General features: G+C 40.2%; 2 protein-coding genes across 4 annotated transcripts in view; one reads left to right on the top strand and one right to left on the bottom strand.

Annotated features, from left to right (window-relative positions):
* waw (Translation factor waclaw) overlaps positions 1–16,107 on the bottom strand; it is a 50,978-nt gene extending 34,871 nt beyond the window's left edge. Inside the window, exons 1-4 of one of the 2 annotated variants that reach the window (XM_067156140.2) lie at positions 15,853–16,107; positions 15,152–15,737; positions 13,628–13,896; positions 10,394–10,633 (exon numbers count right to left, since the gene is read on the bottom strand). In XM_067156140.2, the coding sequence (XP_067012241.2) occupies positions 10,394–10,633; positions 13,628–13,896; positions 15,152–15,737; positions 15,853–15,992 (1,235 nt within the window). In that variant the 5' untranslated portion in view covers positions 15,993–16,107. Of the gene's footprint in view, positions 1–10,393; positions 10,634–13,627; positions 13,897–15,151; positions 15,738–15,813 lie in introns of both variants that reach the window. The other variant, XM_068229849.1, reaches the window with a different exon arrangement.
* On the top strand, positions 16,036–21,143 carry mIF3 (mitochondrial translation initiation factor 3). Of its 2 annotated transcripts, none has more exons than XM_068229850.1 (3): positions 16,036–16,708; positions 20,176–20,544; positions 20,819–21,143. In XM_068229850.1, the coding sequence occupies exons 1-2, from the start codon at positions 16,133–16,135 to the stop codon at positions 20,326–20,328; spliced, it is 729 nt and encodes a 242-aa protein (XP_068085951.1). In that variant the 5' UTR covers positions 16,036–16,132; the 3' UTR covers positions 20,329–20,544; positions 20,819–21,143. The 2 variants fall into 2 exon arrangements, with proteins under 2 accessions (XP_068085951.1, XP_067012245.2); XM_067156144.2 differs by having other exon boundaries at positions 20,816–21,143.
* Positions 21,144–25,956: the final 4,813 nt, after the last annotated feature.

The raw sequence follows: 25,956 nt of genomic DNA, 5'->3' as shown, positions 1-25,956 counted from the left end.
GCTTCCTTTTTCACTCTATTCAGTTCCCTCATTAGCTGTTTTCTACTTTCTCTACTCTCCCTACCTTCTTTGATTTTCCTGTTTACTATTCTACATTTTCTTTTTAATTTTCTTATTTCCCTTGTGTAATAAACAGGGTCTGAGGTCATTTTACCCTTCTTAACAGGTACAAATCTCTTCTCTCCTTCCCAAATGATTCCTTTAAATTTAGCCCAAAGTGTATCCACATTATTCCCTTCACTTATCCAACAACTGAATTGTGATTTAAGGTAAGTCCCAAATTCATCAACTTTAGTTTTTCTGTATAATTTCTTGTCTTTTGTGACCCTCTTATTAAGCATTTTTGGTACAAGTCCTACATCCATTATTACAGCCTTATGGTCACCTATTCCTTCAATTACCTCAGTTTTATCAACAATTTCCCATGGTTTAACCAAGAATACATCTAGCAAGTTATTGAGACGAGTTGGTTCTTGTACTACTTGTGTAAAACCTCCCTCCCAAATTAACTTATTTGCCAGTTTCTGTTCATGGGCTTCACTTGCAGCTCCATTCCATTCAACTTCAGGCAAGTTTAGATCTCCACCAATTATTACCGTATCATTATTGTTTTTATGAGTATAATCTATTATTTTCTCAAATATTTCCATGTCTCTTTCCTCTCTTCCAGGCCTATATGTTCCTATAATTCCCACCTCCTTCATATTATCACAAACTAATTTTATCCCTAATATTTCATCCCTTTCATCAGTAAACCATTCATGCGAGCAATAATTTTCCTTCACCAGAATAAATACCCCTCCTCCCTTTTTATCTCCTCGGTCTCTACGATAGACTGTATACCCTTCTGGAAATACTTCTGTATTACCCACCCCTTCTCTCAACCACGATTCCACTCCTATCACCACATCCGTCTCATAAGATTCCATCAATGTACCGAATTTTAATTGTTTATTTACTACACTCTGACAGTTTACCAAGAGCAATCTCAGACCTCCTTCCTCCCTAAAACTTGACTGTTGCAATTGGGTAACGTTTGACTCATGAGTTGAGAACTTCCCTGGAACCCAGATCCTTGTACTTAGATCTTGATTTAAGGGTCTGGGTTTTCTGGCAAGTTTCCCTGTATGTGCCAGTTTAGTGGTATGGGTTTTCTTAAGTACAGATTAGTTTGCAAATCTCTGTTGATAATTGTAGCAATTTGTCTACAGAGAGTTGCTTTTCCATTACCATTTAGATGTAACCCATGTCTAGTGAACGTTTGCCTGCCAAGACCTAAAGTATCTACTACATAGACATTTCTAAAACTCTTACTTAATCTCTTGATTTTTATATTTACTTCATGTACAGCTTTGTTCACACATGAGTCCTCTAAAAGGTCAAACCTGGGTGGCACATTTACTACAATTACTTTTGAGTCAGGTAGTTTGGAAATCTTACCTCTGAGAGTCGTAATTAATTCCTCACCTTCATTTGCAGCAATGTCATTTGTACCACTCACAATCACCACATAATTGTCCTTCTCTAACATAGGATCACAACTTGAAAGGACGTCTTCAGTTTTGGCACCTGGTTTTATTAGTCCTAAAACCTCATTCTCTGGATTCTGCAGCTCATCCTTGATGCCTTCTGCCATACCCCGCCCTTGACTGTCTGCGTAGAGATGAATCTTTGGCGATCTTGACTTTCGGTTGGTTTTCTTCTTCTGTAGCTTACCACCACTGGTTTTAAAATTATTTGGAAAACTTGGTGTGTCTTCTTCTGGAACTTGCAGCAATAACTGAAATCTATTTTGGCACTGCAAAGAGTTTTTTCCCGGTTTTAAGTTGTACGTAGTTTCCCCCATATGTTTAACATTAGGCCTAAAATGGCCACACACCACTTCCGTCCACGGCAATCTTTCTTCTCCAATGTCTTCTTTATCTTCCAGTTTCTTTATTCTGTCCTTTAAGCTTTCATTTTCATGTTTCAGAGCGCATAAGTCCTCTTGTAGCACTCCTAAAATCTTAATTATAGTTTCGTAAGTCTCTCTTTCTTGTTGTTCTGCCTCACTCTCAGTTTGTTTACACTCGGGACACAGCCACTCACTTTCTTCAATATCAGTCCTATTTACAATATTTGCACAACGAAAATGGTATGCCCTTCAGCGTTCAGTCTGAAAGCCTCTGTGAATTTACTAAACGTCGCCACAATCCTCGATTTGCAACTAGTGTTGTGGCCTCATTTAGTTCCTTACCTCTTTTCTTTAAATCATTAGAAACCGAGTCTAACCATCGTCGTCTTGGTCTACCTCTACTTCTCTTACCCTCCATAGCAGAGTCCATTATTCTCCTAGGTAACCTATCCTCCTCCATTCGCCTCACATGACCCCACCACCGAAGCCGGTTTATGCGTACAGCTTCATCCATCGAGTTCATTCCTAAATTAGCCTTTATCTCCTCATTCCGAGTACCCTCCTGCCATTGTTCCCACCTGTTTGTACCAGCAATCATTCTCGCTAATTTCATGTCTGTCACTTCTAACTTATGAATAAGATATCCTGAGTCCACCCAGCTTTCGCTCCCATAAAGCAAAGTTGGTCTGAAAACAGACCGATGTAAAGATAGTTTCGTCTGGGAGCTGACTTCCTTCTTACAGAATACCGCTGATCGCAACTGCGAGCTCACTGCATTAGCTTTACTACACCTTGATTCAATCTCTCTTACTATATTACTATCCTGGGAGAACACACAACCTAAATACTTGAAATTATCGACCTGTTCTAGCTTTGTATCACCAATCTGACATTCAATTCTGTTGAGTTTCTTACCTACTGACATCAATTTAGTCTTCGAGAGGCTAATTTTCATACCATACTCATTGCACCTATTTTCAAGTTCCAGGCTTTCGGCACAATCTGCCATTAAGACCAAGTCGTCAGCATAGGCCAGACTGCTTACTACATTTTCACCTAACTGAATCCCTCCCTGCCATTTTATACCTTTCAGCAGATGATCCATGTAAACTACAAACAGCAAAGGTGAAAGATTACAGCCTTGTCTAACCCCTGTAAGTACCCTGAACCAAGAACTCATTCTACCATCAATTCTCACTGAAGCCCAATTGTCAACATAAATACCTTTGATTGATTTTAATAATCTACCTTTAATTCCATAGTCCCCCAGTATAGCGAACATCTTCTCCCTCGGTACCCTGTCATATGCTTTCTCTAGATCTACGAAACATAAACACAACTGCCTATTCCTCTCGTAGCATTTTTCAATTACCTGGCGCATACTGAAAATCTGATCCTGACAGCCTCTCTGTGGTCTGAAACCACACTGGGTTTCATCCAACTTCCTCTCAACTACTGATCACACCCTCCCTTCCAAGATGCCAGTGAATACTTTGCCTGGTATACTAATCAATGAGATACCTCGATAGTTGTTGCAATCCTTCCTGTTCCCTTGCTTATGGATAGGTGCAATTACTGCTTTTGTCCAATCTGAAGGTACCTTACCAACACTCGATGCTAACTTTACTACTCTATGAAGCCATTTCATCCCTGCCTTCCCACTGTACTTCACCATTTCAGGTCTAATTTCATCTATTCCTGCAGCTTTATGACAATGGAGTTTATTGACCACCCTTTCCACTTCCTCTAGCATAATCTCACCAATATTATTTTCCTCCTCCTCATGAGTTTGGCTGTTCGCGACACCACAAGGATGATTTCCTTTTACATTGAGAAGATGTTCAAAATATTCCCTCCACCTCTCCAGTGATTCCCTGGGATCTATTATGAGTTCACCTGAATTACTCAAAACACTGTTCATTTCCTTTTTCCCTCCCTTCCTAAGATTCTTTATTACTGTCCAGAAAGGTTTCCCTGCTGCTTGACCTAGCCTTTCCAGGTTATTACTAAGATTTTCCCAAGACTTGTTTTTGGATTCAGCAACTATGCAACTATATGTTTTGCTCTCTTTCTTTCATCTATGTACAATTCCCTGTCTGCATCAACCCTTGTTTGGAGCCATTTCTGATAAGCCTTCCTTTTACGTTTACAGGCTGCTCTCACTTCGTCATTCCACCAAGATGTTCGCTTTTTCCCATCTTTATACATAGTCGTTCCTAGGTATTCTCTTGCTGTTTCTACTACAGCATGCCCATATGCCACACATTCTCTTTCTATATCCTGAACCTGCTTACTGTCCACTGTTCGAAACTTCTCACTAATCATATCCATGTTCTTCTGTCTAATTTCCTCGTCCTGCACATTTTCTACCCTTATTCGTTTGCAGACGGATTTCACTTTCTCTACCCTAGGCCTAGAGATACTTAGTTCACTACAGATCAAACAGTGGTCTGTATCATTGAAAAATCCGCGAAAAACTCGTACATTCCTAACAGATTTCCTGAATTCAAAGTCTGTTAAGATATAGTCTATTATGGATCTGGTACCCCTAGCCTCCCATGTGTAGCGGTGAATAGCCTTATGCTTGAAGAATGTATTCGTAACAGCTAAACCCATACTAGCACAGAAGTCCAGCAAACGCTTCCCATTCCCATTAGCTTCCATATCTTCCCCACATTTACCAATCACCCTTTCGTATCCTTCAGTTCTATTCCCAACTCTCGCATTGAAATCGCCCATTAGCACTATTCTATCCTTGCTGTTGACCCTGACCACGCTGTCACTCAATGCTTCATAAAACTTGTCCACTTCATCCTCATCTGCACCCTCACATGGTGAATACACGGACACAATTCTAGTCCTAATTCCTGCAACTGATAAATCTACCCACATCATTCGCTCATTTATGTGCCTAACAGAAACTATGTTGCGTGCAATGGTATTCTTGATAAAGAGCCCTAACCCAGACTCTGCCCTCCCCTTTCTAACACCCGTCAAGTACACTTTATAATCTCCTATCTCTTCCTCATTATCTCCCCTTACCCGAATATCACTTACTCCTAGCACATCCAGATGTATCCTCTTTGCCGACTCAGCCAGTTCTACCTTCTTTCTTCCATAAGCCCCATTAATATTGATAGCTCCCCATTGAATTCCATTTCGTTCACCAAGTTGTATTCAAGGAGTCCCTCGCCTGTCAAATGGGAGTGAGACTCCATTACTCCCACAGGCCCGAGGCTTGCTTAAAGTGTTCTGAGCTCGGTAAATTCATGAAGCAGGATGCTGCCCTACTTGCACATAGTCCAAGTGAGGATCTCTCCTCTAACGGGTTATGGACCACCGGTGAATTGTATTGTCCTAGCCGCCTAAGCACAAGGAGGGCCACGACTCAGAATATGTCCGAGATGCCCACTCCCATTCCATAGCACCTGGTATCCCGACTCTCAGGACCACTTACTAGGCCACTCAGCCGTTGCCCATGGTTCACGAACTAGGACGTGACTACAGTAATAGAGAAATTTTGGAAATGAATTTAAAAGTTAAACAAAAATGATTTTATTAAGCTGTAAAGAACACAAATGCATCAAAAGGAAACATAAGTACTGTAGAGCCCAGCACGGATGCGGATACAAACTGTATGGCAGTGCGGATAATTTTGCTGATAATGTCTAAATAATGACGTTTAGATTTTCACTGAGTTATACTCTTGTTTTTGGCTTGTGGTTAGGCGACCCTTGACAATGGTATGCTAGAATAGTGATATATAAAGAGCCTTGAAACTATAAAGCCATAAATCTGCCCTAAGCCTAACTGGCTCCTGCCCGCAATTAATGGAAGAAAGGAACAAAGGTCAATACGTCGGTAGTTGTTGCAAGAGAAAATCTCTCATAAATCTGCGACTGTAGGGGTTCTGGTGCCAGGCCTATTGTATTATGTTAACAGATCTATCCGTTTCAATACCTTGGGAGTAATATACTGTAGTTTAAAATTTATTTTATCCGCGGATAACCATTTTGTGAATGCGGATGCGGGTGCAGATTAAGGGAGTGCAGATGCGGAGCGGATGCGGATATTATTTTGTATATCCCCACAGGGCTCCAAACATAAGTTCCCTGAGTAAGAGAACGCATGAAATTTACATACCCTTAATTAATCCACTGTCATACATAAAGTGACTGACGAGATCAACAGTAGTCAAGTCATCACCTAGTATGAGTTTGAGTGCATCCTGCAGGCTGAGGCTCCGTCTTAGGCCAGAGAGATCGGCGAACTCCGTGAGGAGGTTGGAAATAGGATTGCCACAGGGTAGATGTCCTCTTAATTGCTCTCAGCTTGTTGGGAGTTCAGATTCCCACAACACCAAGGTGGTTCAACGTATCAGGTACCATATTTCTCCAAATACAGGACTTTTTCTTCTCAGAATCAAATGTGAAAAATCAAGGGTCGTCTTGCATTCATGACCTAACAGTAATGAACATTACTGGCAACTACCACGGTAACCACACTGCTTCTTTTCACCCCCGCGCGCACACACAAAACTCGTTGACAATCAACGACCACCTCTTTATTATACATCGCTAGCCGCAGAAGGTCGAACCCGCAAGCGAGACGTGCATATAGCGGCAGCCAGTTGTACCTGACGCTGACTAAAAATAACAGTTTTATAGACAGCAAGAATATTTTCCTGATGGATCGTCGAACTGTAGAGATGTATGGAACAGGTATTGCCGGCAAATTTTCAATGGGTTCTCTTCGATATTAGGATGCCAATTTTAACTTAATGGTTATTAAACCCGCGGAAATAAAGAATAATTGCGCATCCGCAAAAAAATACGGCATGACTAAAGCCAATGTTTGGCGTTGGCGCAAAGACAAAGACAGTTTAATAATGCGTACTGTACAAGAAAGGCATTCGTATGATTTTACAAAGCACTTTTTAAGCCTGATTTAAATTTTTTTGAAGGAAAAAGTGGCGGTCATCTTGCATTCAAGGTCGTCTTGGATTCAGAGAAATACGGTACCTACTTTCAAAGGTCTAGGCAATAAAATTACCACTTTTTTTACAGCTTGATCTGCAAGTTCACTTTCCGCAATGCCAACATGGCCTGGCAGCTTCTTCACACCAGTTCTGTATCTGTTTCCATTAGGTGTATATGTATGTTCAGTCTTCAGCCCTAAGGCCGGTTGGATCTTCAATAGCTCTGCCATCAGCAGTCATAGATGGCCTAGGCATCACTGAAGAGGCGTACTAGGGAAATGAGGAGTGAGGTAGATTCCCGTTGCTTTCCTCGCCGAGCCAAAAGTTGCTATTACATATCAGTCTGCCAAGCCCCCTGAAATGCATGCACCAACCGACCCTATGAGCAATGTTTTCACACCATTCATAGCAGGGACTGGCTGTACAAGAGCATTTATAATTTGGAAAAAGAGAGAATCATAAAAGCACCTAATTTAATTTTTTTTTCAATTTGCTTCATATCGCACCGACACAGATAGGTCTTACCAGAATGTGCCTGTTTGAATGCTGCATTGATATATATGCAATTGGCTATGTCACTGAACAGTTTGTCTTCACCTAACAATATGTAAAAAATAATCTATTTCTCGTAATACTCTTTCCAAATTATGGACAGGTTCAACATCATCCATATAATTATTTGGAATAACGCAACAAAATGTTTGCGTTACCTGAATTGCTGCGGCAATGCCATTAGGTCAGATTTTTCAATATCCATTTTCACTTATATCCCTGTTATCACTAAAATTATCTTTGTTGATATGTTATTCCCTCACTAAAAATTTACCTCCACTCCTACTCAACGATTCTGTGTTGTTTTCTCTGCCTATATTCAGCTCAGTTCCAGTATCTGCACTATTCAATCCTGCCATGTTTACGAACAAAACAGCTGACCTGCGCTCGCCAAAGTTCAAAATCGTTGCCTAGGCAATGTCAAGACAGATCATCACTCTTCTTTTATTTCCTAAGCTTTGTAGATTGTACTGCATATTCATAAATGCCTTACAAACACTTCACTGCCAAAAAAAATACAAAACTATTGCACAGATCGCAGACGTGTAGGGATAATGCAGCCGGGCACTTTCGGGCACTATGGGTGGGAAAGCGTTAAGGTACAGTCCTCGTATTTCCCTCGAGTGAAAATGGAAAACCACGGAAAACCATATTCAGGGCTGCCGACAGTGGGGTTCGGACCCACTCTCTCCTGAATGCAAGTTGATAGCAATGTGATCCAAACCATTCAGCCACTCACTCAGTATGTTGAATTCAGATCTAACACCGTGGACTGAGGAGTTCCACAAGAATAACTGACATGCTTACTTACTATCCCAAACGTATTTTGGATTCAGAATGTTTTAGTGTTTCAAAACTGGAGTAAAATTACAAATTTTTAAAAGTAAAAAACTGTTTTACACTTTCAGTTTTATCAATTTTCACAACGCATATTGAAATCATGAAATATTAGACAGTCACATACACCATGATACAATTAAGTAAAACAACATACGTATAATAATCACCGAGAAATACCAAAGTTGTATCATTAATTTCTAGTATCTGTGAAAACTGGCTCTGATATGAGATAATTCAAAACAATAAGGGAAACACAAGCCGCCATTACACTGCTCACAACAGCAACCAATTCATCCGAATCGTCATCGTCGAGAACTGAACCGAGATTATTCACTAAAATATCCAGTTCTTGCTGATTTAGATGGCTTGAGTCCATGATTACACCGAGCAACCGTGCATGTACAATTCAGTCACTTGTCGACCGTGCCAGCCCATGCGACAATGAAGCTGCCTCAGTAGTACCAACTTAAAGTAGTATCAAGCACAGATTTTGGTTTCAATTGATGTCCTGCCATCTAGTATTTGTTTTAAGAACTACAAGCATTGCAGCATGTGCTCCAGCACATTGCCAACGTTTGCAGTACGTAGAAGCAGATCCATAAGTGAGATATATCGCTCGTCTTCACAGTGTAAAAAAAGCCCCCTCCACCCTGTGTATTAACCCTTTCCCACCCTTAGCGCCCGAAAGCGCCCGACTCTTCACTTTGCCTTCTGGTCCTTAGCGCCCGAAAGCGCCCGGCTGCATTATCTGCACACTTACGCGAGCTATGCGATAGTTTTTTGTTTTATTTGGCTTTGAAGTGTTTATGAGGCATTTATGAAAATGCAGTATGATCTACAAGGCTTAGGAAATGAAAGAAGAGCGATAATCTGTCTTGACGTCGCCTAGGAAACGGTCGTGAACTTCCGCGTGTGCGGAACAGCTGTTTCGTTCCTAAACATGGCGGGATTGAATACTGCGGATATTGAAACTGAGCTGAATATAGGCGATGAAAGTGACACAGAATCATTGAGTAGGGGTGGAGGTGAACTTTTAGTGAGGGAATAACATATCAACGAAGATAATTTTAGTGATAACACTGATGTAAGTGAAAACGTATATCGAGAATTCGGACCTGATTGCGATGCCGCGGCATTTCAGTTAACACAAATATTTCGTTACGTTACTCCGAATGATTATATGGATGATATTGAACCTGTCCATAATTTGGAAAGAGTATTATGATAAATATATTATTTTTGACATACCTATGTTAGGAGGAGACAAACTTCAGTGAGATAGCCACTTGCATATATATCAATGCAGCATTCAAACAGGCACATTCCGGAAACACAGATACAGAATGTGAAGACACTTGCTCAGGGGAAATAGAAGCTGATATACAGTATACATTCCACTTCCAGAATCATGCGATTACTGGTTTAGAGGGATTCATACAACATGAGAATGTGACAAACAGAGCCTACCTTTGTGTCAAGTACCACAATTAGGGGGTGTGAAGGTTTGAACCAACTATCTTATGACTCAATGAATATGGAAATGGATGTAATGGTATGTTTTCTAATACTATTGAAAATTTGAATAGATTGTGATCAACAGTTTTTATTATATTTAACTTTTTCTGAAACAGTGTGCTCTGCATCAATTTTTCCTAAATAATAGGTTGAAATCTGGCGATAAGAGCACTGAAAATGTGGGCAGGAAAGGGTTAAACTGAGGACCCTTGAGTGTCATATTTCTCTCGTCTCACATTTTCAATCAAAAACTACCTTAATCATTCGATTGGATCTTCATGTCTGGAGCCATATGCCCGACTGTGAGAACATTATCACTACACTAAGTTTCATATGTATGTAGCCACATTTTATAGACCATGTCACCTCAAAACTTCCATATGCACTGACCAGGATTCAAAGCACAATTGCGTTGATGATAAACGAGTGATGATGATGTTGCTCAGCTAGCACGCCCACACAAGAGCAAATTCTAAGGCAGAACATGGTAATTTAATAACATTAGAACCCTCACGATGCCTAAGACTGTGCCAACTGGTGAAAGATGAAGCAAGACAGCAAACCCTGTTTGTCAGGATAAAGGGTAAGAAAGAGACAAACATAATTAGCCATACCTGGACTCGACAGCAACGGAGACTGCAGAGTCGTTGAGTACCAGTTTCTCTATGGCGCTCCGTAGTGCAACATTCTGAGACTGGTCCATGGGGTAGACGCCAGCGTACACCATGGGCTGGAGAGGTTTGAAGCCAGGGAGTGGTGTGACTGGCTTGTCTTTGAGGTGCAGAGTGTCTCCGATGTGGGCCTCCTTGGCGGAACGCATGTTGCAAGCTACATAACCCACCTGTCCAGCCAACCTGAAGACAAAAGACAGATCATCTGAGGAGTGATCATACTAAGGGAAGAGGCACTGGAAGTGGTTGAAATCTTCAAGTAATTGGGGAGAGAAATAACTAGACCATACAGAGAGAGGTCTAAGTATCCAACAAACACAGATTTTAACAAAAGTCAGGGATGGATTAAGGAATTTCCTGGGTGTAGTTTGATTACTGTAAGTACCTAGGTGTTAATATAACAATATTTATACATATTGTTATGTGGCAGCCCCGTGGTAGCCCCTTTCGATCTCCCAGCCGGCTTGTGGGGTGAGGCCGGCCTTTCCGTGCATTGTTCTCATCGGCCGAGCGATAAAAAGGGAGACAGTCAGTCATCGTTGGGCTCCGTGGTGGAATCAGTGTGACACTCAGTGAATTGTGGTTCGGTGGGTGGGCTGAGGGCAACAGAGGTGTTGGCTGTAACTAGTGTCCCACCGAGGTCTGAACGAGGGGCTGTTGATGTGGTGTCGGAGAGACCAGTGAGTAGACGGAACGGAAGACGTGTATAACCTGAGAGTAGTGTGTGCCTGTGGATTTCTGTGGACTGAGGGTCGCCGTGAGTCAGCGAAGAAACCTGCTATCGTGAGTGCGAGGATAAGTGGACCAGTGTTAATGTTCGCTGTTGTGAGTATCGTCCTGCTCTTGAGCTGTTTAGTTGTTCGCTGCAACTGAGCTATCTGTGGAGTCGAACCAACAAACAGTCGTTGCGTGTCGAGTGGCCCGTAGCCCTGTGTTCAGATCCAGCTGCTGTATGACGTGACTGGACTTGGGGAAGTGAGAGTAAGGATTAAGCGTCCCCAGACCGCCTGCTGCGCCGTAAGGAAGAGCAATTTGTTAATAGACAGTAATTAGTAAGTGTAGCCATTCATAGCTGATCAGAATTGTGTGGGTATACATGTGTGTGTGCATTTATTGGGTCCTCCTGAAATAAATTAGAGTAATGAAACAGATGGAGTTTTAATTCGTAGCAATATATTTGATTTGATTTTTTAATTGACTTTTAAGTCTTTTTTTATTGACTTTTAAGTCTTATGGCGACGATGGGATAGGAAAGGGCTAGAAGTGAGAATGAAGCGGTCCTGGCCTCAGCATTTGCCTAGTATGAAGATGGAAAATCATGGAAAACCATCTTCAGGGCTGCTGACAGTGGGATTCGAACCCACTATCTCCCGAATGCAAGCTGACAGCTTGATATGAGTAAAGAACTGGAATCACAGACAAGGCATTTTGTGGATGATGTTACACTGTATTAAGTAGTAAATAAGATACAGGATTACGAGTGACTGCAAAAAGACCTCGACAATGTTGTGACACGGACAGCAGACAATGGTAAGATGATGAATGGGGTGGAAGGTCAGGTTGTGAGTTTCACAAAGAGGAAAAGTCCTCTCAGTTGTAATTACTGTGCTGACGGTATGAAAGTACCTCATGGGGAACACTGTAAGTACCTTAGGTGTTAATACACGAAATTATCTTCAAAGAGGTAAGCATATTAATGAGGTTGTAAAGAAAGGTTACAGGCCCACATGAGGACTACTTGGAAAGGATCCAAAGAAATGCAACGTGATTTGTTCTTGGTTATTTCAGACAAAGGAAGTCTGGGCTGCGAAGCGTTGGGATTAAGCAGAGCAAGCTGCTCGACTAAAGTGGTATGTAATTCCAATATAAATGGTCTGTCACTGCAAGTCCGTCTTTGTAGGAGAGCTAATTACCAACTGATGAGCCCATATTGACACACTGGGTCAAAATGCTGGCAACGAAGAATGAAATGGAAAATGTCCAATAACGGACCAATTATATTGGAATTATGAATTTGCTCATCTAGGATAAATAATATTTCAAGTTCCCTAGGGTAATCAATATCTTAAGTGATACGTTCCGAGCTGTCAGTGGAGAGATGGCATGGAATGACAGTAGACGAAAAAGTTTGAGTGGAGCTTTTAATGATATAGATGTTGATTCCCATAGGGAACCTGAAATATTTGTCCCGAATGAGTAAATTTATAATACCAATATAAATGGTCCGTAAATAGACATTATAAATTTTCCAGCTAACTCATTCCTGGTTGCCAGCGAAACGGGTATCAACATCTATATCATCTGATGGCCAAGCAGGCATCAATTTCTGGTAATGAGACAAAGTCTCTCAAGTGCATTGGCACTGGCCAGTGGCTCCAAGTAGCCTACGCACTGGCTTCCACAGTATGCACTAGCCATGCGTCTTGGTAGGTGTGTTAAGTACCAACTGATGAGCCCAACTTAGCACAAGGGGGTGAAACGCTGGCAACCAGGAATGAATTAGCTGGAAAATTTATTATGTCCAATTACGGACCATTTATATTGGAGCTTTTAAAGTAGGTAAGATCATAATATGAAGATGAAGCTCGAATTCAAGAGGACAGATTGGGGCAAATATTGATTTATAACACAAGGAGTAAGGGATTGGAATAATTAATCAAGGGAAATGTTCGATAAATTTTGAACTTCTTTGCAATTATTTAAGCTTTTTTTTTTTCTGCTCGTGGCTTTTACGTCTAACCGACACAGGTAGGTCTTATGGCGACGTTGGGATAGGAAAGGCCTGGGAGTTGGAAGGAAGTGGCCATGGCCTTAAAGTACAGCCTCAGCATTTGCTTCGTGTGAAAATGGGAAACCACGGAAAACTTATCTTCAGGGCTGCCGACAGTGGGATTCGAACCCACTGTCTCCTGGATGCAAGCTCACAGCCGCACGCTCCTAACCATGCAGGATTATTAAAAAAAAGGCTAGGTAAACAACTGATAGGGAATCTGCCACCTGGAAGACAGATCTAAATGCAGATCAGTGATGACTGATTAATTACCGTAATTAATTGATTGATTGAACCAGTATTTACCCTGCTATGTTTTCCTTTTAATGTTTCTACCTCTCTATACAAGATGGTAAGGGGTAGGCATATTAACGAGAAGGTTACAGATCCACATCAGGACTACTCACAGACGCGGTGCCGATTCCTCATGTGGGCGTAGCAGTCCAACATCTCGTACCTCGTAACTCTTGCCAGAGTGGACGGAAGTGATCTCATCCCCGGGTGCAAGAGAACCGTCTGTGATGTAGATCAAGGAGATGGCTCCTCGGTAGCGGTCATACCAACTGTCAAACAGCAGAGCTCGGAAAGTGGATGAGCGGTCGACCGAAGGAGGGGATATCCTCTCCACCACGGCTCGGAGCACATCGTCGACACCGGTACCAAACTTGGCAGACACCTGAAAACCACAATGAGAATTATATACTCCAGCATTACCATATCAGATATTCAGGAGCTTTGCTGGATGGGGAAAATCAACTGTGCACCATCCTGTGGAACATCAAAAGAAAAATTACTTAAGTAACTGATGTTTATCACAACTCAGCAGTATGACTCTAGCCTTTTCACTCTGGCAAAGTGGGACTGAATATGTAATATCAGGGACAGGTTCCTACAACAGCTTGCTGGGCCTGCAATACGGGATGCTCCCCGCTCTTTTGCTTGCATTTGTTCACATTGTTAAGACACAACAGTTTGACTATATCTGTCAAGATCTACGTCCAACAGAATGGTCACTGATTAGCATACAATTTTATAGCCATAAATATTCATAGTAGGCTATATGTATCACAAGAAAAATTCTGCTGCCTTCGATGACATTACCGTGTGTAAGAGGCTTTGATGTGAGCTAGACGAAACGCCAGTCAAAGGCAGTGGAAACTCATTTAAAACACGGCTCCATTTGTACCAACTGTATATAAAAGGCAGTGTTCTGGCACATGGTAATAACGTCAGGAAGATGATGACCAATGCTGGTTGACTGGTTACCACAATGTTGCTTTTCTGCGAACGCAAAATTGTCTACACTAAATTGATGATACTAATTCCAGAGACCCCCCCCCCCCCCAGCCCAAAAACATATCCATGTAAATAATGTAGTTAAATGACATAAAATCAAAACAGTTTTAGGGTATAAAAAATGATCTTTCAACTACTGACCAAGTCGAACTGAGTCGCTCAGACGGTTGAGGCCCTGGCCTTCTGACCCCAACTTGGCAGGTTCGATCCTGGCTGAAGGTACTCAAATACATCGGCCTCATGTCGGTAGATTCACTGGCACATAAAAGAACTCCTGCAGAACTAAATTCCGGCACCTCGGTGTCTCCAAAAACCGAAAAGTAGTTAGTGGAATGTAAAGCCAATAACATTATTTATTATTATTATTACTGACTAAAAATTAAATAAGTCACCTCACTTTCTCACTCTTTCTTGGTAACTTTGAGAAGAAAAATGCCCAGTTGGAAGATTTAGAACTTGCTAGATGGATATGGTAAGATTGACATTGCAGCTAGAGGATAGACAATGGATGATGTCATAAGGAGCAAGACTTTCATGAACAGAAAAGAGTGGAACAGGCATATGAACAGTACCCAGGGAAATAGAAACTGTAAACTACTGATGATGATGATGATAAAAGTCTTCTAATAACTCACCTTTAGAACGTCCTCCTTCCTAATACCAAAGAGGTTAACGAGCTGTTCTGTCACTCGTTCAGGATCAGCATTTTTCAAGTCCACTTTATTGAGAACAGGGATGATAGCAAGCTCCTTGCAGAAAGCGAGATAGAAGTTCGCCACAGTTTGTGCCTGAACGCCTTGATTAGCATCTACTAATAAAATAACGCCTTGACAACTTGACAGAGATCTGGACACTTCATTAGCAAAATCTACATGTCCTGGAGTGTCAATCAAATTAAGTAGGTACTGGGTGCCGTCTAAATTGTAATATAATGATGCAGTTTGTGCTTTCACCGTAATACCTCGATCACGTTCCACTTGTAACCTATCTAGGACTTGATTCTTTCCAGAGTTCTCTTCAATAGCACCGGTCATTTCCAATAACCGATCAGCTAAGGTACTTTTCCCGTGATCAACATGAGCAATTATACTAAAGTTCCTAATATTTTCGACAGGAATGTCAGCATTATTGCTGTCACTTGACGCATATCTGATGCTACTGTAGTGCGGTACCGGCTTCTGATATAACCTGGTTGAAGAAGCATGTTCCCAAAATGATAACCTGAAAAAACGTGTCAGGTTAGAAAGCATATTATCTACAAATGAAAGTAATTTTTCATAAATAAAAAGAAAATTACCTCCATAGGAACTATTCTAATTAAAACATTCGTATATACCTTCTGATTATACATTTACCAACTGTGCCTCTACAGAATTTCACGCTTCTCTCTACACAACATAACCTCACTATAATTCTCTTGGAGTGAAAATGTATATGTCTGGATAAGTCAGCCACTAATAAAAGGGAAGAATTCATTGCTAGCTGTAGTTATATCCACAATGACTAAGTAATTTATGGAAACACGGATATATACAAAAGAAGATCATTTGTATCTGTAAGTCCGCACTCAGAAGTAAAAGTGGACGTCTTGGAACAGCTGATACTTGTAAACAAACATGGCGTATGCGGCCTTGGTGCGATCTTTGAACGGACTAAACAGTGTCATTTGGAAGCATAAAATAATTTCCACTAATACACGCACAGTTAGCCAGTTTCCCAGAGTTGTGGGGAAAAACCCTAACTACATTCCTAGTTGTAAATCAGTCGCATCTTTCGCTACTGTAGGCAAAAGTGATGGTCCTGAGGGTACAACGAAAAAGAAGAAAGGACCTAAAATTACATTATTGGGTGTTGATGGTAATTTATCAGTAGTAAGCCTTGAAGAGGCTCAGAAGCTCGCAAAACGGAGGGACTTAAAACTTGTGAAAATAACTGATGTGGATACGAAGACGGACAGACCTATTTATAAGCTGATGACTGGAGCCCAATTCTTTGAAGAAGATTTGAAGGAAAGAAAACTCAAAGCAGAAAAAAGAAAGACAGAAATTAAGAGGGAGAAACTACTTACTTTATCGACTAAAATTAGTGAGCATGACCTTCAATCTAGGGTGAAAAATATGAAGAAATGGCTGGAGAAGAACTGTGAAGCCCACATTGTGATCACCCAGGACGGATCCAGTGAAGAGGCTGCAGTAAGTATCTTACATACGTCTTCATTATAGACTGTTATGTATTTCAGCATTCAGTCTGCAAGCCTCTGTGAGTTAACTAACCACCTCCACAATCCTCTATTTGCAGTTAGCTCTGTAGCCTCATTTAGTTTCACATCTCTCATTATTTTAAAAAAAACCAGGCTAACCATTGTCACCTTTTTCTCCCTCTACTCCCGTCACCCTCCATGCCTGATTCCATTATTCTCCTAGGTAACCTGCCCTCCTCCATTCACCTCACATGACCCTACCACTGAAGCCAGTTTATATGTTCAGCTTCATCCATTGAGTTCATTCTGGACTAAGCCCCCCATTTCAAGTACCCTACTGTCATTGTTCCCACCTGTTTATACCACCGATCATTCTCCTACTATTTGTATATCTGTTACATCTAAGTTATGAATGAGATATGCAGAGTCCGTGCAATTTTCACTCCCGTACAGGAAAGTCTGAAAACAGACTGGTGTAAAGATAGTTTCATCCAAGAACTGGCTTTGTTCTACAGAATACTGTTGATCACAACTGCGAGCTAACTACGTTAGCTTTGCTGCACCTTGACTCAGTCTCAGTATACTACCCTCCTGGGAGAATCTGCCTTTTAACACCAGGTCATCAGCACAGGCCAAGCAGCTTATTACATTTCCTCCCAAACTAAACCCTCCCTGTTACTTTATACCAGGGCCTCTCAGGGTGCATGCGCGTGGTGCATGCACTGTGCACGGTGCATAAGCCGACTTCGCTTGGTTGACCAGAGTGCAGACCCCCCCACTTCTCGATTTGGAGCAATAGCGCTTACTCTCTCTTTCCTCACGCCTGTCTCGCTCGCTCCCACTGCCTTCCTCTTCCCCACTTGCCCCGTAGCGCTCAAATCCAAGCCGAGTAGAGCCGAGCTTAGCCGAGTAGCCATGAGACGAAGCGCTGGTCGGAGCCAGCCGAGCGGGACCGATGCACAGTGCACGGAGCTCTTGCGCCTCAATTTGCACGCGTGAGATTTTGGGCGTTTGAGAGGCCCTGCTTTATACCTTCATGGGTACTATGAACAGCCTATGAAATTTGAACCAAGGTCTCATTTTGCCATAAATTCTCACTGCAGGTCAGTCGTTAACATAAATACCTTAGATTACCTGGAATAATCTACCCACCAATAAAGTGGCCTTGCGGCTTGGGTCTCTTAGCTATCAGCTTACATTTGGGAGATAGTGGTTTCGAACCCCACTGCCGGCAGCCCTGAAGATGGTTTTTTTGTGGTTTCCCATTTTCACACCAAGCACCACACCTTAATTAAGGCCATAGTTGCTTCCTTCCCACTCCTAGCCCTTTCCTGTCCCATTGTCGCCATAAGGCCTATCTGTATCAGTGCGACGTAAAGAAAATTCTAAAAAATGTAAATAAAATAATCTACCTGTAATTCCATACTCCCCCATTACAGTTAACATCATTTTCCATTGATATTCTGTTGTATGCCTTTTCTAGATATACAAAACATACCAGAAAGCATACTTAATTGTTTATTCCTTTAAAAGCATTTTTCAATTACTTTTGCTGATGAAATCAGTTATTGATCTGTATTTAGTGCTGTTGGCTAGGTGGCAGATTCCCTATCAATTTTGTACCGTAGCTAGACTTTTCAACCAAAATTAGATAATTTATTTATTTAGTATATAAGTACATTTGACTTCCATTCAAAAAGATTGATTAATTCAAAGTAGATAATCTGAATAATATTTATTGTCTCGTTGTTCACAATTATTTTAGCATCAATAGTCATAATTTTGGCTTCAGTTCTCTCTAAAAAAATATATTAAAACTATCTAGGGTGAAAAATATGAAGAAAGGGCTGGAGAAGAACTGTGAAGCCCGCATCGTGATTACCCAGGACGGTAACTTCAAAGAACTTGGATATTTATCAAACATTTCTCTTGATCCCTAAATCCTCTCCGTATAAACGAATATTTGCCCCAGTTTATCCTCTTGAATTCCAACTTTATCTTCATATTATGATCTTTACTACATTTAAAAACACCACTCAAGCTTATTCGTCTACTAATGTCATTCCATGCCATCTCTCCACTGACAGCTCAGAAGATAAAAGCTTACTCGAGCATCTCGTCTCCTTACTCCCAAGTCTTCCCAGCCAAAAGTTTGCAACATTTTCATAACACTACTCTTGCTGGAAATCGCCCAGAACAAATCGTGCTGCTTTCTTTTGAAAATTTTCCAGTTCTTGCATCACTTATACCTTAACATAAACATTAGCTGATCTGTTTAATTTTCAGGCCTGAGCCTAAAGAACATTTTGTTGTGTTCTGAAGAGTTAAAATAAATTATGTCAATACAGAAATATGTACTGTACTGTTGCTATCATAAGCCGTAGGCTTATGGGACCTTTTGTCACCAATATACAGTGTGTACCAAAACTCGACAGCAAAAATTTAGGAGTGGATTCCTCACATAGGGAGAAGAAAAAAAGGTTATGATAACATGGGTCCGGAAATGTATACTTACAGATTTATTCAAACTTTGTGACACAAATTAATTTTAGTAATAATTTACATGTCCTCATGCAGTCATCCAATCATCTCATCAACTGAGGTTCGCCATTAACATCTGGGCAGGCATTGTTAGCGATTCCTTGTTGGGACCCTACGTTCTTCCAAATAGGCTTACTGGACAGAACTACACGAATTTCTTGCGTACTGCATTGCCTGATTACTTGGAAGACATGCCACTTGCATCCTGTCAACAAATGTTTTTCGTGCATGATGGTTCTCCCGCACATTTCAGTCTGCTGCCCGCAGGTACCTGAATACCCAATTTCCTGAGCACTGGATAGGTAGAGGAGGACCGATTGCTTGGCCACCGCCACGCTCTCCTGACTTGAACCCCCTGGACTTTTACCTGAGGCAACTTTATGTGAGCGCATTGTAACAACCTCTCAGGCACTACACAACACACTGAGCATTTTTGATCGCGTGCGTAACTCCATGCGACGACGAGCGGAGGCTTATATTCAAGCTGAAGGTCGTCACTTTGAACATTTACTCTGATACATGTTCAAAGTGTTTCAGCTGCCATTACAGACGTACGGTGTAAATGTACAAAAGTTTGAATAAATCTGTAAGTATACGTTTCCGGACCCATGTTGTCATAACCTTCTTTCTTCTCTCTATGAGAGGAATCCATTCCTAAATTTTTGCCATCGAGTTTTGATACACCCTGTATAGTTAAATACAAATAAATAAAAATATAAATAAAGTTCTTTCAGATAGTGCTCTAATTGTACCTAACTTAGCTTTATTGAAACTAGACTAAATAAAGATAAAAACATACTGAAGGTCAAGAGTTCCAAAAAAAAAAAAAAAAATTAAATACTAATCGTTAATTAATGGAGCATGAGATATGTTCTCTATTGCTGTGATATTCAGGAATACCATTGCTCTGTGTTTCAGGAAGACATTTACAAGGTGATTCAGACTGGACTGAAGGATTACGGCCAAGTGTTTCAGAAGCAGAAGAAAGGCAACAGTCTCAAGTTCAAAGTCCATCCACTGAAGAAGAAGGAGGTGGAGGAGGAGCCCAAAGAGTTGACTCAAGAAACATGATATTTGCTATGAAGAACTTGAACAAAGTGCAATAACGATTCTTCACTGATCATTTCCATTACGTAGTGTTGGTAAAATTGTACATGACTGAACTAACTTCATTACACATTTTACAGTGTTAAACAAAACTAGTCTTATAAACATTCAAGTTTGTTAAGCCTTTTCAATGGTGGAATTACCAGCTTTTTGCTCCATTCTGGCAGTATTATCCAAAAGGTGGGTGTTTAATCAATTGGTGGTACAGTCTCAGCCGTTTATTCCAACATCGTTTTTAACAACTTATTGGATATAATGGCAAAATTTAATGTCCCCGTCTAAATCCTGTATATATTTAAAAATAGGTTTTTACAGCATATCGTATAAAATGGCATATTTTTATAACAGAGAAATGTATCGACTATAACGTACAAAGTTTATTTTTTCTTTGTTACCCATTTGGGGATTGCTGACAACAATGTAAAGCTTATTTTCAAACTTTTCTTTTCAGTAGACTGCAGTAGCGACGTGTGACATTTTGAAAAGTGTTAGCACACTCCTCGTCGCTCTCACCTTCTTTCTGTAAGCTGTACTCTATTCTGGACCTTCCGAACTGAATCATATTGACAACAGTGTTCATGTGTGCTTGAGACACCTCATGGCGTCTTTAAAATTCTGTAACTGAATAAATTCTCGATACGGTCGTTTTTCCAAACATTCATTCCTGAGGAAAATGGAACACACGGCCAACAATACAGATTATTCATTTTTGCATAACCAAATAACCAATGCAGATCTCTGTGCCACAAGTCATGAAAATATATTGCTGTTCTTTTCGATTCCTTGATTAAATTCTTAAGAGAAGGCATGGGTCTAACTTTTTCAATTATGTTTTCCTTTTTCTTCAAAGTTTCCGAAGGAAATTGGTGTGTTCATTAAAGAACTTTATATTACATATGACCATTCTGGGACCACCAACACTCTTATTTTCGAGGTGGAAGTGACAGCACTCATTTTAATGTGTAATAAGTTGTGCACTACTATATGCTGTCTTTACCTAAGACAAATTAAATATAAATTCACACTTTAACAAGAAAAGTCACATCGTATTATATCGAAAACAATAATTAACTCAAATTATAACACTGCACTTTTGAGCGCAGCTCAAAGAACGGACAGAACTACTCAGCACCAACATTTTAAATATTCGTTAACACTTTACACTGTGGTAACATGAAGAGGGGACATGTCAGTGTCGGAAGGAGAAGGGCTTTGCTTGGCGCAGGTACAGTAATACTCACCCAGCTGTTAGAAGCTATTCAACGCGTTTCCACTGCCTGCAGTTGGTAACACCGTAACAGTCTCTCTCTCAGCTTTGACGGTGGCTGTCTACTGCAATAGAGTTCTCGCGACACGTCCCGCCAAAGAAACAAATATATTAAATATTAATATTAAAGAGTACTAGATTTTTATATTTTCAAACTGTTACCAGTTACCAGCACACTTCGCCACTGGTAAACTGTAGATTTCAAATCAGTCTGTCTGTTAAATACTGTGAAGATGTCAAAAACGAGAGGGAAAGTGTTTAATGTTGAAGAAAAGTCACACAGAATTGCAAAATGGGAAAACAAACAAATTGGCTGTATCACACTCAATGAATTCTACGATTTGGAAGGACAGAGGGAACATCTCATTTATTAGCCAAGACCATATGCGACATTATTGATCAATTTACATTGATGCCACTTCTTTCCTCACTAATTATTATTTTAAATTTGCTGACTCATTATTGCTCTTGCAAGTTATACATTTCATATCGAAATCCGTGAACTACATATAAGCTCATGAAAGAATTACCTCCTAGAAGTCCACCTTTTCAATACAATTTGTGATTTAATAGAAATGTTACATAATGAAATAACGGGAAATGTTTTGCCTAAATATATTAGGCATCTACATCCATGGTGTCTTTATACTGTACTAAAATTAAAATGGTTAACTAGTCCTTAGGCTACGCTTAAAACACTATATAAAATGACTTGTAACACTGAAAGAACTATCACAAAAATACACAACATTTACATAAAATGGACACTTGTGTTATTGTCTTAATACTTCATTTGGATAAAATAATGCTTTTGTTGATCGTCTTTGACAGTTAATAATTATAAACACTCAGGTACACTTGTAAATTCCAATGAAGTTATAAGTTTGAAAAATATATTTGCGATCAACAAAAGCATTATTTTATCCAAATGAAGTATGAAGACAATAACACAAATGTCAAGTGCACTTAAGTGTTCATTTTATGTAAGTGTTGTGCAATTTTGTGACAGTTCTTTCAGTGTCACAAACCATTTTATATAGTGTTTTAAGCGTAGCCTAAGGACTAGTTAACCATTTTAATTTTAGTATTAACACAACTATTAAGAAAGCTGTGTTAGAACCAAAGTGGGTCAAACTGAATGGTTCAGAGTTGAGACAGACTTAATGAAGAGTAAGGGAGAAAATACACTTCCCTGTCTTATCATCATGAATAGTATTCTACGTAATGTCAAGGAGAAGATGGGCGAGCAAGTAAAGTCTATGCTCTTTGCTGATGACATTGTAGTTTGGGGGGATAATGAAGAGGAAGTACAGACACAAGTTAATTTATGGAATAAGAAGATATGGAATTTTGGAATGAAGATTAGAGCCTCCTTCATAGTCCACCAATACTCATCAACAATTACCTCTCAGCGACACATCAGATAACTTCCACTTCATACAATACAACTTTCAACAACACGCCGGAACCCAGCGCACATCGGCACGAATATGGCGTGCCACTACGGCTACTCTTCACAGTCAGAATGAGAAGATGCCTTACCCCAGCTACAACGCTCTGACTCTGCAGTTGCCGTATACATTCTAATCTCTCCACCGCAGTTCACAACACAAGCAACTCTATTCTATCTCACCAGACCAGTAAAAAACAACAACTTCATCCCGAAGTCCGCCATACTTTATTCCACGGAACAATATCAATTTGTCTCACCGGCATCTCACACCGATGTCTTCACATCACATTCGATGCTACGGAAGTCAACTAAAAGAATAAGCGAAAGTTTCAACCCGCAACATTTTCCTAATTAGCAATTACCCACTAATAACTGTCACCATTGTTGCCATTCAAACGCACGTATTACCCATGAATCTCCATCCACACTCACCAGTCTCCGTACCGATCTCGGTGCTGCAACCAGACAACTTCCAGCTTGATGCCTATAAAACCTCATTTGGCTATGAAATATTTCCCTACCCCCGGTGATTTTAACTAAAATAAACCGCTCTACATATTTCTGAAATGTCAATGCTAATTTCTTCTTCCAACCTCTAAAACATCAGGACGCACTTGGTACTAGAAATTTTTTTTATCCTTGCGCACCAAGCTGCTCTCGTGTAATTATGTATATAATTGTAAATTCTCAACTGTCCAATTAGATAATGTAATTACTATATAGTTACCAACCATTGACATTATTTTTTTATTACAAACATTTACGCTGAATGTTATATTGTAAATATTTTTAAAACTTTATCTCAACTGTTCAATTGAACAATGTAAATACTGTATAGTTACCAACCTTTGACATTATTTTTGGTTACGCCGAACACTACACCTTTTCTCCCTTAATTGTTATAATGTAAATATTTTTAAACTTTATATTTTCCTATGATTGCGTCAACTGTTCTCCAGAGCACCACTGCCGAACTCTACTTTTTAATTTTACGCATTGGTGCTGACTTTTCATCTATAAACCCATATGTTCAACCATCTCTTTTGTACAACTATTTCCCATACTTCATTTTTGTATGTGTATTAATAATATGTATTATTTTGTTCATGTCAACTACTGACCAGGTACCTGATTTTTTGCCTTGAGGTGATAATTTGACTGATGATGCCCTCAATGAAGGGCGAAACATGTCTCAAGTGGAATCAATAATAAATTCCTAATTTATAAAATTTATATGTATTGAATAAATGATAAAACAAACCTTTTAGCATCCTACATGAAGATTAGTGCTGCGAAAAGCAAGACTTTGATCATGACAAGAGGTAACAGAAAATCCAGGGGAGTGATAATAAAAAAAGGAAATAAGCCTCTTGAAGTAGTGAATTTTTTTAAATATTTGGGCAGCATGATGTCACAAGATGGAAATTTGGATGGAGATATTGATTTAAGAATACAGCAGTCTGCAAGTTTCTACCAGTGTGTGAGAGACATTGTATGGAACAAAGATGTGCCAATGAAGTGCAAGAAGGTTTTCTACTTGTCCTATTATAAACCTATAATGACCTATCCCTCAGCAGCCTGGACGTTGGCTAAGCGGAACCAAAGTGAGATACAAGCAGCTGAAATGAGGTTCTTGAGGAGCATACAGGGAAAGACAAGATGAGATAGAATGCAAAATGAGGAATTTTTTTTTTTTGCTAGGGGCTTTACGTCGCGCCGACACAGATAGGTCCCATGGCGACGATGTGATAAGAAAGGCCTAGGAGTTGGAAGGAAGCGGCCATGGCCTTAATTAAGGTACAGACGCAGCATTTGCCTGGTGTGAAAATGGGAAACCACGGAAAACCATTTTCAGGGCTGCCGATAGTGGGATTCGAACCTACTATCTCCCGGATGCAAGCTCACAGCCGCGCGCCTCTACACGCACAGCCAACTCGCCCGGTAAATGAGGAAATAAGGAGAAGAAGAAGCGTGGGAATGTGCAAACTTCAAGAAGAGATTGATATACAGTATCAAAACTGAAATGGTTTGTACACTTGATGGGAAAGCCAGGAGATAGAATACCAAAGAGAACATTCATGGATACAGAGACTGGAAAAATGCCTAGGGGACGTCCTAGAATGAGATGGAGCTCTGTTGTGGACTGTATTGCAAATAGAGGAGTCGATAGCAATAAAGTACCAGAAGAGGAGTAGTGGAAAGATTGAGTAAGGAGAAGGGCTTTGGTACACTACCCTACCCAGAGAGAATCTGGAAAAGGGAATGGAAGAAAAAGAACAATACAACACAGCTGAAGATGCCTAATATATTTAGGTGAAACATGTCCCGTTATTTCATTATGTAACATTTCTAACAAATCACAAATAGTATTGAAAAGGTGTACTTATACAGATAATTCTTTCATGTGCGTATGTTATTGCTGTACGTACTGCGTAAACATTAGAAGGGTAATTCCTCTCAGCCCCACTCCACAAATACAGTACTTACTTTACTTTTGTTTTTTGAAGTTTTAACTAAAACTTAGATATATTACATTTTTAGACAAAAAAAAAAAAGAAACAGGTGTGTGCAACTATCGTCTCTAACGACCATTAATTGGTGGTCCTTTCGGAGTTGTTGTAACAGGTTTCAACTGTACATACTTAACCTACTGCACCATCACTGCATTGTCCTACACAGGAGGCATGCAGTAGTGTCTTAGCGGAGTACTAGCTATCAGAGTCTTAGACAGGTGAGCCCACTGCTACACCGGAGCGAAACGCTGGTAGTAAAGAGCTTGAATGTTAACATTTGCCGGTGATAAAACTTAATTTTTTGATATAAAAACTAGTGCTGTGTAAATACGATCATCCTCAGGAAGTAACTCACAGAA

The sequence above is a fragment of the Anabrus simplex genome, chromosome 12 (assembly GCF_040414725.1).
Source record: "Anabrus simplex isolate iqAnaSimp1 chromosome 12, ASM4041472v1, whole genome shotgun sequence".
Taxonomy (NCBI): domain Eukaryota; kingdom Metazoa; phylum Arthropoda; class Insecta; order Orthoptera; family Tettigoniidae; genus Anabrus; species Anabrus simplex.
The sequence above is the reverse complement of the archived record's forward strand: the minus strand, read 5'-3'. Positions and strand labels throughout refer to the sequence as shown.

Bases quoted from the DNA above. Each gene is read 5' to 3' on its own strand.
- mIF3 (XM_068229850.1), top strand. From the start codon at position 16,133: ATGGCGTATGCGGCCTTGGTGCGATCTTTGAACGGACTAAACAGTGTC. The intron at 16,709-20,175 runs GTAAGTATCTTA...TCTGTGTTTCAG, and splicing joins GATCCAGTGAAGAGGCTGCA to GAAGACATTTACAAGGTGAT.